This window comes from Mesoplodon mirus (genome assembly GCF_964341445.2).
Source record: "Mesoplodon mirus genome assembly, chromosome: 3".
Taxonomy (NCBI): Eukaryota; Metazoa; Chordata; class Mammalia; order Artiodactyla; family Ziphiidae; genus Mesoplodon; species Mesoplodon mirus.
Genome location: NC_138978.1, coordinates 174,019,627 through 174,032,621, shown reverse-complemented (window position 1 = coordinate 174,032,621; position 12,995 = coordinate 174,019,627). Strand labels below are relative to the sequence as shown.

General features: G+C 49.4%; 1 protein-coding gene across 3 annotated transcripts in view; it reads left to right on the top strand.

Moving 5' to 3' along the window:
* Positions 1–12,259, top strand: part of RCSD1 (RCSD domain containing 1) — a 67,274-nt gene extending 55,015 nt beyond the window's left edge. The window contains exons 5-8 of one of the 3 annotated variants that reach the window (XR_014293588.1): positions 795–998; positions 3,713–4,351; positions 8,076–8,270; positions 10,636–12,259. Coding sequence is in view for 2 of the 3 variants with exons in the window: in XM_082616277.1 (XP_082472403.1) it covers positions 795–998; positions 3,713–4,351; positions 10,636–10,668 (876 nt within the window). In the remaining variant the exon portion in view is untranslated. Of the gene's footprint in view, positions 1–794; positions 999–3,712; positions 4,352–8,075 lie in introns of all 3 variants that reach the window. The other 2 variants (XM_082616277.1, XM_082616278.1) reach the window with 2 other exon arrangements.
* Positions 12,260–12,995: the final 736 nt, after the last annotated feature.

Below are 12,995 nucleotides of genomic sequence, written 5' to 3'. Positions count from 1 at the left end.
CAAGCCTGGTCCCTTCCCTTGGAGGCCTTGCTGCTGGCTCTCCTGCTCTGGAGGATGCAACTGCGCAGTGATTTGGAAACGCAGAGGTCAGAGCAGGAGGAGCAAGAGCCCCTAGGTGGCGCTAGAGGACCCAAGGCACTCACGTCCAGTCCCTCCGTAGACATCTGCACCACCACCTTCTCCGAGGCAGTCGGATAGATCTGGCACCACCGCCTCCTCCCCCACCAAACTCATGACTCCCTCAGGCCTCGGTTACCTTCGGGTAACCCCTCCCCTTTGCTTGCCCTCAAGGTTCATTTTGTCTGGTTGCACCTGCACTGCGATGCTGCAAGTAGGGTCACACACTGGCATCTGCTCCGCTGGCTCCCCCCTGGAAAGGCATGGTGGCCTGCTGTGTCCACCACTGTGGTCTACCGAGAGAGACCCTGTACTTGGAGACTGAGGGGCAAACAGACCTGGCTTGAATCCCAGGGCAGATTCCTTAAACACTTTGCTAATTTGTGCCATGAGAACAAAACTGAACATGTAGGGTGGTTGTAGATAGGAAAACTGCACATGCCCAGCAAAGAGTAGGCATCCAGTAAGCGGTAACTGCTCTTGACTCTGATGAGAAAGATGGGAAAGGGTGCTGACAGCGTGAGATCCTGGTGCCTGCAGGTGCTGGCAGTTGCTATTCTGGCCTCTCTGTCTATAAATCGGGACTGTTCCAATGCATTTTTGCTGGATCAAATCAGTGCTTCCTGGGCATTATGGAATGCAGCCTGGGTTTGAAATTCCTCATCTTTTCTCTACAGGCCAATTTAGTCTTTGATCCAGCGGCCCTGCTGCCTGGGGCCTCACCCAAGAGTCCCGGACTCAAGGCCATGGTGTCACCATTTCACAGCCCGCCTTCTACCCCCAGCAGCCCTGGCGTGTGGTCTCGGGCCAGCGAGCCAGAGGAGGTGCCCGTCAGCTTTGACCAGCCTCCTGAAGGCACTCATCTGCCCTCTTACAATAAGGTAATATCTGGATCCTAAGTACTGTGGTGTGTCTGTGGAAATGCGGACATTGGGCAATCCTGAATCACCTCTACCCTGTTGTCCTGGAGAAAGAAGGACACTTCTGAGCTGTGGTAAGATGTGGGGTTTTTTTGTTTGTTTTGCGGTACGCGGGCCTCTCACCGTTGTGGCCTCTCCCATTGCGGAGCACAGGCTCCAGACGCGCAGGCTCAGCGGCCATGGCTCACGGGCCTAGCCGCTCCGCGGCATGTGGGATCTTCCCGGACCAGGGCACGAACCCGTGTCCCCTGCATCGGCAGGCGGACTCTCAACCACTGCGTCACCAGGGAAGCCCAAGATGTGATTTTTAACAAAGGAAATTTCTCCTCTTCCTGGCAAGTGATCCCTGAGCTAAGATCACCCTCTACCTCGCCTGCCTCTCTCATCCACTTTCCCTATATCTGTGCCACTCACCTGAAAGACAGATGCAGGGGATGGAGTGCTCCATCCTTTGTGGAGAGAGGGGCAGGAATTCAGAACTGATCCCAGCTGCACAGAGAGTTATGTCAAAAGCTGAAAACAAAAGCTAAAGACCTGATCAGCGACTCAGCAGAAGGGAGGGCAAGGTCCCTAGGTTGTCCTGTCCTGCCTTGATATGAATACTCCTAAGTGTCCCAGGATGGGTTCAAATCATTCTTACTGCATCTTGCCCCAGTTGAAGAATGTCCAAATCGTTCCCTTTGCAAAAAGATGTATGGCAGCACTTGTTTCTGTAGATACTGCCCTAACACTTGTGTGTGTGATGTCATCAGATCCCTGCCCTACTAGAAAGAGGTAAGAATCAAGAGAATCAGAGGTACATACAGTCCAATACACTCCAAGCAGGTACCCAGCAAATCTGGACCAGAGCCACGCAGGGGCTAAGAATTAAAGGGCTCTTTTCTATTTTTTGGTTGGACCGCGGGCATGTGGGATCTTACTTTCCCGACCAGGGATCGAACCCGCACCCCCAGGCAGTGCAAGTGCAGAGTCTTAACCACTTGACCACCAGGGAAGTCCCTGAGTTAGAGGGCTCTGATGCCAGGAAAAGTTAAATGAATATGACCTTAGAATTAAGGAGGGAGAGAGCAGGGTCTTCTGGGCCCTTCCAGAGGATCCATCTAGGAAAGAGGTCAAATGTGTTGAAACAGGTAGGGCCCAAGAAAACAAAGTGGTGGCAAGGAGGTGATGGGGTAGGCTTGAGCCTGCTGGCTGGGCACAGAGTGGAGATCCTTCAGCCCAGGGCAATGGAGAGACCCCCGACAGCAGAGAGGAACCCAGGAGAGAGCCCTGTCTTCTCACAGGATGTCAGTGGGATGTAGAGGCAGGGAGGGAGGCTCTGCCACCTGATCACAGTACTGGGGGCTTTAGTCTATGACTGCAGTAAGGGAGCAGGCAGGAGTATTTCTGAACCCTGCTGCCCATGAGGGCGGGGGCCTTGAGAGCCTGCAGGGCTAGCCTCGCCGTGGTCTCAGGAAAGTTCCTGGGAAGCCCTTTTAAAACCAAGTATTCAGGGCTTCCCTGATAGTGCAGTGGTTGAGAATCCGCCTGCCAGGGCAGCGAACAGGGCTTCCCTGATGGTGCAGTGGTTGAGAATCCGCCTGCTAGTGCAGGGGACTATAGGTTCGATCCCTGGTCTGGGAAGATCCCACATGCCGCAGAGCAACTAAGCCTGTGTGTCACAACTACTAAAGCCTGTGCGCCTAGAGCCCGTGCTCCGCAGCAAGAGAAGCCACTAAATAAATTTATTTTAAAAAAAAAAGTATTCATTCCAAACTTCTGAGACAACTAGGATTGACAAATACCAAAATGCAAATCAGTGAGAAAATAAGATTTAATTTGCACATAAATTTTTAAAGACACATCACTTGAGTAAAGTCGGACACCCACTATAAACACACCCATTGAACTTCTGACAAAGTCCAGTGGACCCAGGTGAGGCCTGGTTCTGAGATTCACACACTTCCCAGAGAGAAAATGGTTTTCAGGCAGCTCTGCTGGGTGTTTCTAAGGTGTGGCTTCTGCTAGAGTTGGACCTTGCTGGAGAAAGCAAAGGATTCTGGCTGCTCAGCTCTCCCGGGGTTAGCCAGCTTTGGGGGGGATGGGGCAGGGGGGGAAAGGAGGAAGCTGATCACCGGCTGTCCAGCTCCACACCCGTGAGGTCACGGTACCAGCCACCCACAGACCCCCAACCCTCTTTTCTGTTGGGTTCACCTTTGTCAAAGTAGAATCTTCAAAATGTTAAAACATGACTCTGATACAAAATAGAGAGAGATTTTGTTCAACTTGTTAATTTAGGAGGGACCCTGTAAGATGGTAAAGCTCGTTCAAAGAACTGGTTATTTATAAGCAATTAAAAAGGACAAATGTTAGAATAAAATTGCTAAGTTAGACACTGAACTGATTGTTATTTTACAGGCCAGTAAAATCTTAGGTTATCTTTTTTACTGGATAGACAGCATTTTCATCTTCACACACACAGAAAAGAATCTGCAGGTTACCGTGTAATACCACAACCCCATAGGGCTCTAACCTATAATAAATAGCAAGCAATGGTACATCCTCCTAGAAAATCAAATGATCCTCAGGTGGGCTTGTGAAGCTGTGAGTGTGAGACTGACATTGAAAGAACATGCGCCCTCCCTTTTTGGCCTTTTTCACAGGTGTAGATCATTTTCCTTAACACTTTCTTGCAGGTGCGGACAAGGGGCTCCATAAAAAGGCGCCCTCCCTCCAGGCGATTCCGAAGGTCCCAGTCGGAGGACTGTGCGGACCTGGGGGGGCTCAGGGCCGAGGAGTCCTCCCAGGAGAATGGTGCCAAGGAAGAGAATGGGGACGAGGTGTTCCCAGCCAAGAGCAAGACCCCAGGATCCCCTCCTCTGAGGAGGACGCCCAGCAGGACAGAGAAGCAGGAGGAGAAAGGCAGGGCCTTGAGGGTAGCACAGCAGCACGAAAAGGCCGTGGGGAGCTCCGAGGAGGGGGCCAGCCGGCGTCCAGCCCGAGCCTCCAGCCCAGAGGCAGAGGACGGGGGTGGGAGCCCCAGGGAGGAGAAACCGGTTGAAAAGCAGATGGAAGAGCCTACGGAGGTGAAGGAAAGGGCGGCCAGCGAAGAGGAGGAGCCTGGACAAAGGAGCCGAGACACAAAAGGGCTGGAGGAGGGAGCTGTGGGGGAGGAGACCCCCCAAAACCCCCCTGGAGGAGGGGAGGGCAACCACAGTCCCGAGCAGGCAGCTGGCAAGGAAAAGCAAGATGAGGGGACCATCCTCGAGCCAGGCTGTGACCCTGGCACTGGTCATGCCCAGCCGGACACTAGCAGTGAGGTCCCCAAGACGGAGGTAGGTGGCCTGGCTTGTCCCCCCAACCCGGACAGGGCAGGGCCAGCACATCCTATGTCCAATGCCCTGTTCCTTACATCCATCACCAATCAGCTGGGTGTGCAGTAACACAGGGACTGGATTGAGATGGGCTGTCACTGATGGGGAGGGGACAAAAGGACCAGAAAGGGAAGCGTGTCCTATGCTCTCTGCTTCTCGCTGCCTCGGGGTTCTGGCGCCCTTCTGGATGTGACTGAGGCCCACACACCGAGGCCTGCAGATGCAGCGTCCTGGACTGGGCTCGCTGCTGTGGGGCGTTCTGAGAGGAAAAGGGGGTGCTCCGGAAAAGGGGGGGGCTCCTTTCCATACAGAACTCACAGTAATAGTGCATGAGACCAGCAGCTCCTTGGGGTGCAGTAAAGAAGGCAGAACACAGCAATGGGCAGGGCTTCTCCTAGGGAAGCTTTTTCTTTTTTTTTTTTTTTTTTTGGCGTACGCGGGCCTCTCACTGTTGTGGCCTCTCCCGTTGCGGAGCACAGGCTCCGGACGCGCAGGCTCAGCGGCCACGGCTCACGGGCCCAGCCGCTTCGCTGCGTGTAGGATCTTCCCAGACCGGGGCACGAACCCGTGTCCCCTGAATCGGCAGGCAGACTCTCAACCACTGCGCCACCAGGGAAGCCTTAGGGAAGCCCTGGGGAAGCTTTAAAGGAGGCTTTATGTTCCATCCGTCCACGCACTGGTGTTAGACACCTAGAGCGCATGAGGAGGGGTTGCCTCAGTCCCGTCCTCCTGCTGGGCCCACACTTAGTCATGTAGCTCCTCCCACCACTCCCAGGAAGCCCACCTTGAGCTCACCTACTTGTGCCCTCAGGAGCACGACCAGCCTTGCTGGTTTCCACAAGAAAAGCTCTGTGTCCCGCCCCCTGCTGCCACCTGTAACAAACTTATCAACAAAGTCACCCTCCACTGTTTCCCCCTTCCCTTTATGTTAGTTTATTCATTCATTAACACAAGCCACCGTCAGCTTCTGATGACATTAGCCTCTTATGTCACTTCCTGCTTCCACTTTTTCTGCCTACATAGTCCATTCTCTGTACAGCAACCAGAGGGGTGTGTGTGTGTGTGTTTACTCATTGCTAAAATTACTTACGTCCTGTGTTAGTTTCTTAGAGCTGCCACAACAAATTACCACAAATTGGCAGCTTGAAAACAACAGAAATGTATTGTCACACAGTTCAGGAGGCCAGAACTCCAAAATCAAGGTGTTGGCAGGATTGGTTCCCTCTTGAGGCTCTGAGGAAGAGTTTTTTCTAGCCTGTCCCCTAACTTCTGGTGGCTGCTGGCGACCCTGGGAATCCTCTCTTGTCTCTTCCAGCTTCTGGTTGGTTGTCGGCAATCCTCGGTGTTCCCTGGTTTGTAGACTCATCACTCCAACCTTTGCCTCTATCTTCACATGGTCTTTCCCTGTGTGTGTGTGTGTCTCAAATCTCCCTCTCCTTTCTCTTATAAGGACACCCGTCATTGGATGTGGACCCACCCTAAGTCCAGAATGATCTCATCTTAAGATCCTTAATTACATCTACAATGATGCTCTTTCCAAATAAGGTCACATTCACAGGTACTGGGGGTTAGGATTGGACATATCTTTGCAGGAGGACACAACCCATGGCACTTCTGCTCCCCCTTGTCCCAGAGCACTCAAAACACAGATTCCAAACCCTCTGTGAGGCCCTGCATGGGGGGCCCCTGCCCAGCTCTCCCTGACTCTCCCCCATACTGTGCCCCAACCGTGGTGATGTTTTTTGGTTTTGTTTTGTTTTTTATGTGGTTAATATCTAGATCCTTGAAGTGACTTGGTGAAGTAATTTATAAGCCCCAAATTGGTTGAACAGACTCAGAACCTGTAGCTCTCCAAAATGCCATCTGAGAGCTGTTGTTTAGGACCGTCCCCAAATCACATAGGGCTGGCATGTGTACATCCTTCCAGCCTTTCTTCTTTGTGGTTGTATTTTTATACTCCAGATTGATAGTGTTCAGGGTCTAAACGTGTTGCTTTCGAATGTTCATTAAGCTTTCTTTCATATAGTAATACTTTAAAAAATTGGGGGAATGCCCTGGTGGTCCAGTGGTTAGGACTTGGAGCTTTCATTGCTGTGGGCCCGGGTCCCATCCCTGGTCGGGGAACTAAGATCACACAGCCGCGCAGCATGGCCCCAAAAATATAAAAATTTTTAAAACTTTTAAAAATTTGGATTTTTAAATTTTCAAGACACCATTTTCATTTTTTGTTTTATTACTTAAATGCAAGGTGCTACCTCCTTACAAGAGCTTAACAGCATATAATTTCTCATTTAATTGCACATGTCAGATCCTCACTATGTGCAGAACACTGTACTAGCCGTAGTGTGTGTGTGTGTGTGTGTTTGCAACAAACATGAACACACATCCACTCCCAAGGAGATTTTAATTAAAGAATATTATAAAATTCTTGAGGATTTAATATATTAAATTCTTTAATATACAAGGGTAAAGATGGGTATGTGTTTGAGGTGCCAAATAAACAGCAAAAAGACTTGCTTGAAAATATGTCTTTTGCAGAAATTGTACCTCCAAACTTTCCATTTTTCCCTTGAATCATACTAATAATAATTTGCTACTCACTGGGGCTTTTCAGTTTATTTACTTTTCATGAGGAATTGGCAAAGTTTGATAAGGTGAACAAAAGGTCTGGTCTCGAGATTCCTGTTGTGGTTTTAAAATGGAAGCAGGCAGACAGAGCATAGCCTTTCTCCTATTTTGCCTAGTTAATATCAATTCATAAATTAATGACTTAAGTACTAATGTGTTAGAGTCATTTTCCAACTGACCTATATCTAAAATTACTGGTAAAATTGTCTAGAATAATTTTTATTCCATACTGCATTGAATACAGTCTTTTTTTTTTTTTTTTTTGCGGTACGCGGGCCTCTCACTCTTGTGGCCTCTCCCATTGCGGAGCACAGGCTCCGGACGCGCAGGATCCGCAGCCATGGCTCACGGGCCTAGCCGCTCCGCGGCATGTGGGATCTTCCCGGACTGGGGCACGAACCCACGTCCCCTGCATCGGCAGGCGGACTCTCAACCACTGCGCCACCAGGGAAGCCCCTGAATACAATCTTTTAAAGATTCTAGCCACATAGAAGTATGGAGAATGAAAACTTTTATTGAAGTATAGTTACAATGTGTTAATTTCTGCTGTACAGCAAAGTGACTCAGTTATACATATATATATTCTTTGTCATCTTCTTTTCCATTATGGTTTATCACAGGATATTGAGTATAGTTCCCTGTGCTATACAATAGGACCTTGTTGTATATCTGTCCTATATATAATAGTTTGTGTCTACTAATCCCAAACTCCCAGTCCTTCCCTCCTCCAACTCCCCTTCCCCTTGGCAACCACAAGCCTCTTCTCTATGTGACTTTCTGTTTCATAGATATGTTCATTTGTGTCATATTTTAGATTCCACATATAAGTGATATATGAGAATGAATTTTGAATCTCTACCCTCATCTCCCTCTTTGCGCCTCTCTCCTTAGTAGACATAATCACCATATATAATTCAGTGTTCATATCTTCAGTCCTATTTGGGTTTGAAGGACTGAGCTGCAGTTATTTTGGACAAAGATGTATTTTTTTAATTGCTAAATATATTTATCCCTTCCTCTTGACAGTCTGACACTGAGCATATTCCTCTTGTTGTAGTTTATCTGATCAATCTACTTCTACCAATCAAAGAACAAGATGGGGATTAAATCGGGGGCCGGAAGCTGTCTCTTTAGTGGTGTGTGCTGCCTCTGTGAAATCCAGGAAGGACCTTGGACAGGCTTGGCGTGCTGGGGAAGCCCGTGACACAAGGGGCCCACTTCACAGTTGTCCTCACTGGGGAACCCTTTGGCGGTACGCGGGCCTCTCACTGTTGTGGCCTCTCCCGTTGCGGAGCACAGGCTCCGGACGCGCAGGCTCAGCGGCCATGGCTCACGGGCCCAGCCGCTCCGCAGCATGTGGGACCTTCTCGGACCGGGGCACGAACCCTTGTCCCATGCATCGGCAGGCGGACTCCCAACCACTGCGCCACCAGGGAAGCCCTTGGTTCTAACTTTGACCAGGCTTGAAAAGACCAAAAGAGGATTGGAAGCAGTGCCCTTCCCAGATTAAATAAATTATGCAGATGTACAGAGGTGCTTTGTGAAGCAGTTTATTCTGATGAGTAGAGCTGGTGTCCTTGTGTCAACATCGAGCTCTGTGACCTTGGACAACTCCTGTCCATTCTTGGAGCTTGGGTTTCTTCCTCTGCAAAACCAGGGGGTTGGACTAAGGTTGTCCAAGTTTTGCCACCTTCCTCCGCTTGCGTTTCTACCTCAGTCCCTCCCTTAGCCTCTGAACTACCCTCCACTGAGATCCCATGTCCCTGCCCCGCAGGCTCCCTCCGTGGCCAGTCACTTAACGAGCTGTCCTTCCGCATGTCTTGTTGTTGTCCTGCACCTTAATTTCCCTCTCACCATCGACCTGCTCTATCTTTCTGTATTAATCCCCAAAGCTAAGTCACTCTCACACCCACCTTCTCTGCCAAGACTTGTGAGTGTCATTGGTGGAATTCACGAAACCATGCTGCCTGGATCTCTTATAAACTCTTACCAACCCAGCTGAACCGTATCCAACCTCACTGCTGCCTGGACACCCTCCCACTGCTTCTCTATCATGCTGTTTTCATCCCCGTTCATCCAGCTCACTGCCTACCTCTTCCTCTCCTGCTCTGCAGATGACCTCACCTCCTTCCTGTTTACCTAAAGGGAAGACCAGCCTGTTTGCCACTTGCTCATACCCTCCAAGAGTCTCTTCCTCCTGCACATCTGAAGAGAGGCCCCTTCTCCTTGATAAGACAACCCCCCCTTGTCTGCTGTGTCTACCATTTTCTGGACTTTTCTACAAGATATTTGTGGAGCATGTGTGTGCATTTTAAGTGAAGCATTACACTAAGATTTTCCCTTCTGTTACTCTTCTGTATTTCCAGCTCCTCACTCGCTCGCCCCTTTCTGCCTACAAACCTGTTTGGATCTCTCTAATCCTAAAGAAAAATTTCTCGACTCTGCTCTCTACCGCCACTCCACCCCCAGTTCCTCTTTCTCCCCTGTGATCTCGCTCTTATCAATGACTTTTTTTTTTTTTTTTTTGCGGTACACGGGCCTCTGACTGTTGTGGCCTCTCCCGTTGTGGAGCACAGGCTCCGGATGTGCAGGCTCAGCGGCCATGGCTCACGGGCCCAGCCGCTCCGTGGCATGTGGGATCTTCCCGGACCGGGGCACGAACTCGTGTCCCCTGCATCGGCAGGCGGACTCTCAACCACTGCGCCACCAGGGAAGCCCCCTTAATCAATGACTTCTGAAGCTCGCACACGCCCTCCCGGCCACCAAAGACCGGTCATGTCTCCGTTCTTGTCATCCTCACCGCTCTGAAACAGCTGATGCCGGCAACCTGCCCTAAAAACCACCTCCTTCCTTTAACCGCTGTTTAGCTGGGCTGCCCTGGCCCCCTCTCTGCCTCTTAGGGTGTTGTCACCACACCCTGACCTTGGCCCCCACTCCCAGGCTTCATCTCCTTTTGTCGGTGACTCCTACACCTGGTCTTCACCATTACCTGCTGGCCCCTCCTGACTGCTTAGCACCAGCCCGGCTCTCACCACGGTCCCAACCACACATCCACAGGCCCCCTAGTCCCTCACGCTCTGTATCTCCAAAACCAAACTGCTGCTCGCTTTGTTTCTTCACTTACATTCAGTCGAAACCTGAAATTCCGTTGTTAGCCTCACGCATTTCTGCTCATGAGGTACTTCTCTTCTTTCTCTTTGATTCTTGAGCAGTGTTTCAGGATGATGAAATTAATGGGGATGAGTGAGGAAGTAAGAAGCTAGGGCAAGGAGGACATGGGAAGCCATGCATCAAGGAATAGGCAGTGTCCTCGTTGAGGGCTCAAGCTCCGGTCCCGGGGTTTAAATCCTGACTCCACCACTTACTAGCTGTGTGACCTAGGGGAAGTCACTTGACCTCTCTGTGCCTTAACTACCCCACCTATAAAACAAAGCTAATAGAACTACCAAACTCATATTGCTTTTGTGAGGAATAAATGAGTTGATGCACGTGAAAACCTATGTCAGGCCCATAGCATTATTACCACTATTACCCGACATAGCATCCCCAAGGAGACAGGCTGAGTGTCCAGATTTCCTACTTTCCTCCTAATTTATTCCTTCCTCCTCTGCTCACAGGATAATACCCCTGTCCAGGACACTAAAATGTGAAGAAGATCTCTTTGTGCCTAGTGATGAAGCTGCTGGAGCCGTGTCCTTGAAGTAGCAGCAATGACTGTAGCGGCAGCAAAGGAAGCCATCGCAGAAGCAGGATGGGCTGAGGGTCTGGAGTCAGCCTGAGGACACAGGGTGAAATTTCCCGACCTCCGCACCATCGTAGACAGAGATTGGATCTGAGGGCAGCAGACTTTTATCAACTTGATAAAAGTTGTGTCACTTGATGGACTTGGTTTAAAAAAAAAGTATTTAAAACAATTTACTATGGTGACAACTCCCCAGGGATACTGGTCAAACTGTGGGGCCCATATACTGTCCACACCCACCTAACCCTATAGCTGACCTCAGAACTGGACTGGGATCTACCTAATCAGATTGTGTTTGTGTAAGGTGATAGCCTTTTTATTGTTCTTAAGTTTTCATGATTCTCAAGTGTAAGTAAAAACTCATTTCAAGTAGCTAGAAACAAAGTAGTATCACTGGAAATATAAATCCTGTAAGTTACAGAAGACCTTAAATTGTATGGAGACCCTGAGACAACCTTTCAGCTTGGTCCAAATCTGGCCAACCAATTTTGAAAACATTGGACGAGAAGAGATAATTATTGAAACATTGAAAAATATGTGTCTGTTCCAGCAACAGGACCTTTTCTGTCAGGTAATTCTCTAGCTGGTGATACACTGGGAGGCGACCAGCTCAGCTCACCTGCTTCTGCCAGGGGGAGAGCAGGCAGAGGCAGGCAGCAACTCCTTTGGAGAGGCAGGATGTCTCTGTGCTGCATTTCCTCATCCTGAAAGCAGAGCAGTGACACCTGGACGATGCCTGCCCTCTGGTTTATACTGGGAGGATGAAGTTTGTGCTTCCAGAGGGGGAGCCTCGAGCGTGGATTAGATATCTCCTGGGAAGTGCTTTGAGCGTCGTCATGTGCAAGCTACATAATGAGAACATCCTTCCTGGCTTCCCTGACTTGAATGGAAACCCAGGCTCTCCTCCCCGACTCGGGGGGGTGGGGTGGGTCTTCTGTCTGTTCCTCCTGGGTAGCTCTTGCTTTTTCGGTCTGTTCGGAGAGTGCATGAGGCTTCGCCGGGGAGACGGGGGGCCTGACTACCCCTTCCTTGACATATCCTCTCCCCTCTTCCCACACTCCTGCTGAAAGATGCTCATCCAAATAAATGTTTAATCTTAAGGGTTGGCCCTGATTCAGATTTGAGTATTTCAGTATCTCAACATGCTGATTTGGTAGTTGGAACAGTCATTTTTCTGGAGGTCTCTTAGACCACACTCTACTCTGACTTCAGAAAGTAGTTTCCCAGACTAAAAGGCCTTATCTCACTGCTGGTACCTCAGTTTATTTTGGGATATATATTTTTTCAAAAACTATTTTTATATCAAATGCAGCTTCTAAACCTTGTAATCTAGTGAAGACTGATACCATAATAAGCTTTGTATTTTAGCAGAGTTTGGGAGATATGTGTGTCAGTTATTTTGAGATCCGTATAATATCTATCATCTATCTAATCTATCATCTATCTGTCTATTGACAGAGAAGTGTACCCCCTAAACAATACATGGATTTATTTATATATGTCTTTGGGTTGTTTATATACTCATGCACATATCTGGGCAAGAGTTTTGAGAATGTGAGCATGACTGTGCAATGAAAAGGGGAAATCTGCCAATTCTCTTACTAGAAAAAGGAATGGGACAGATGGGATGTAGACGTAAAAATAAAACTCTATTTTTCTTCTGGAGGGTCCATACCTTACAGTAGCAGATGAAGAAGGAGCGATAAAAAAATAAGAATGTGGGCTTCCCTGGTGGCACAGTGGTTGAGAGTCCGCCTGCCGATGCGGGGGACATGGGTTCGTGCCCCGGTCTGGGAAGATCCCACATGCCGTGGAGCGGCTGGGCCCGTGAGCCATGGCTGCTGAGCCTGCGCATCCGGAGCCTGTGCTCCGCAACGGGAGAGGCCGCAACAGTGAGGGGCCCGCGTACCGCAAAAAAAAAAAAAAAAAAAAAAAAAGAATGTGACACTGAAGGAGCATGTCTGACGGTGTCCAAACATCTCCCCAGTTCCCTATTAGTCACATTATTTGATCTATCTTGTGAGAACACAAAGGCCCCACCACAGGCATTGTTATTAGTGATGGGGTTCTTGGTGGGGAATTCAATGAAGCGAAGGCAGGACCCGTTCCCTGCGGGCGCTGCCACCTGACTGTTTAATGCTCTCCTTTCTCAAAGTGACCATGATTCAGTGTTTCAACGCCATAGTTGAGACTGGGATTTCACACTGGGGATTGAAGAAATCCATTTGTGTCTTA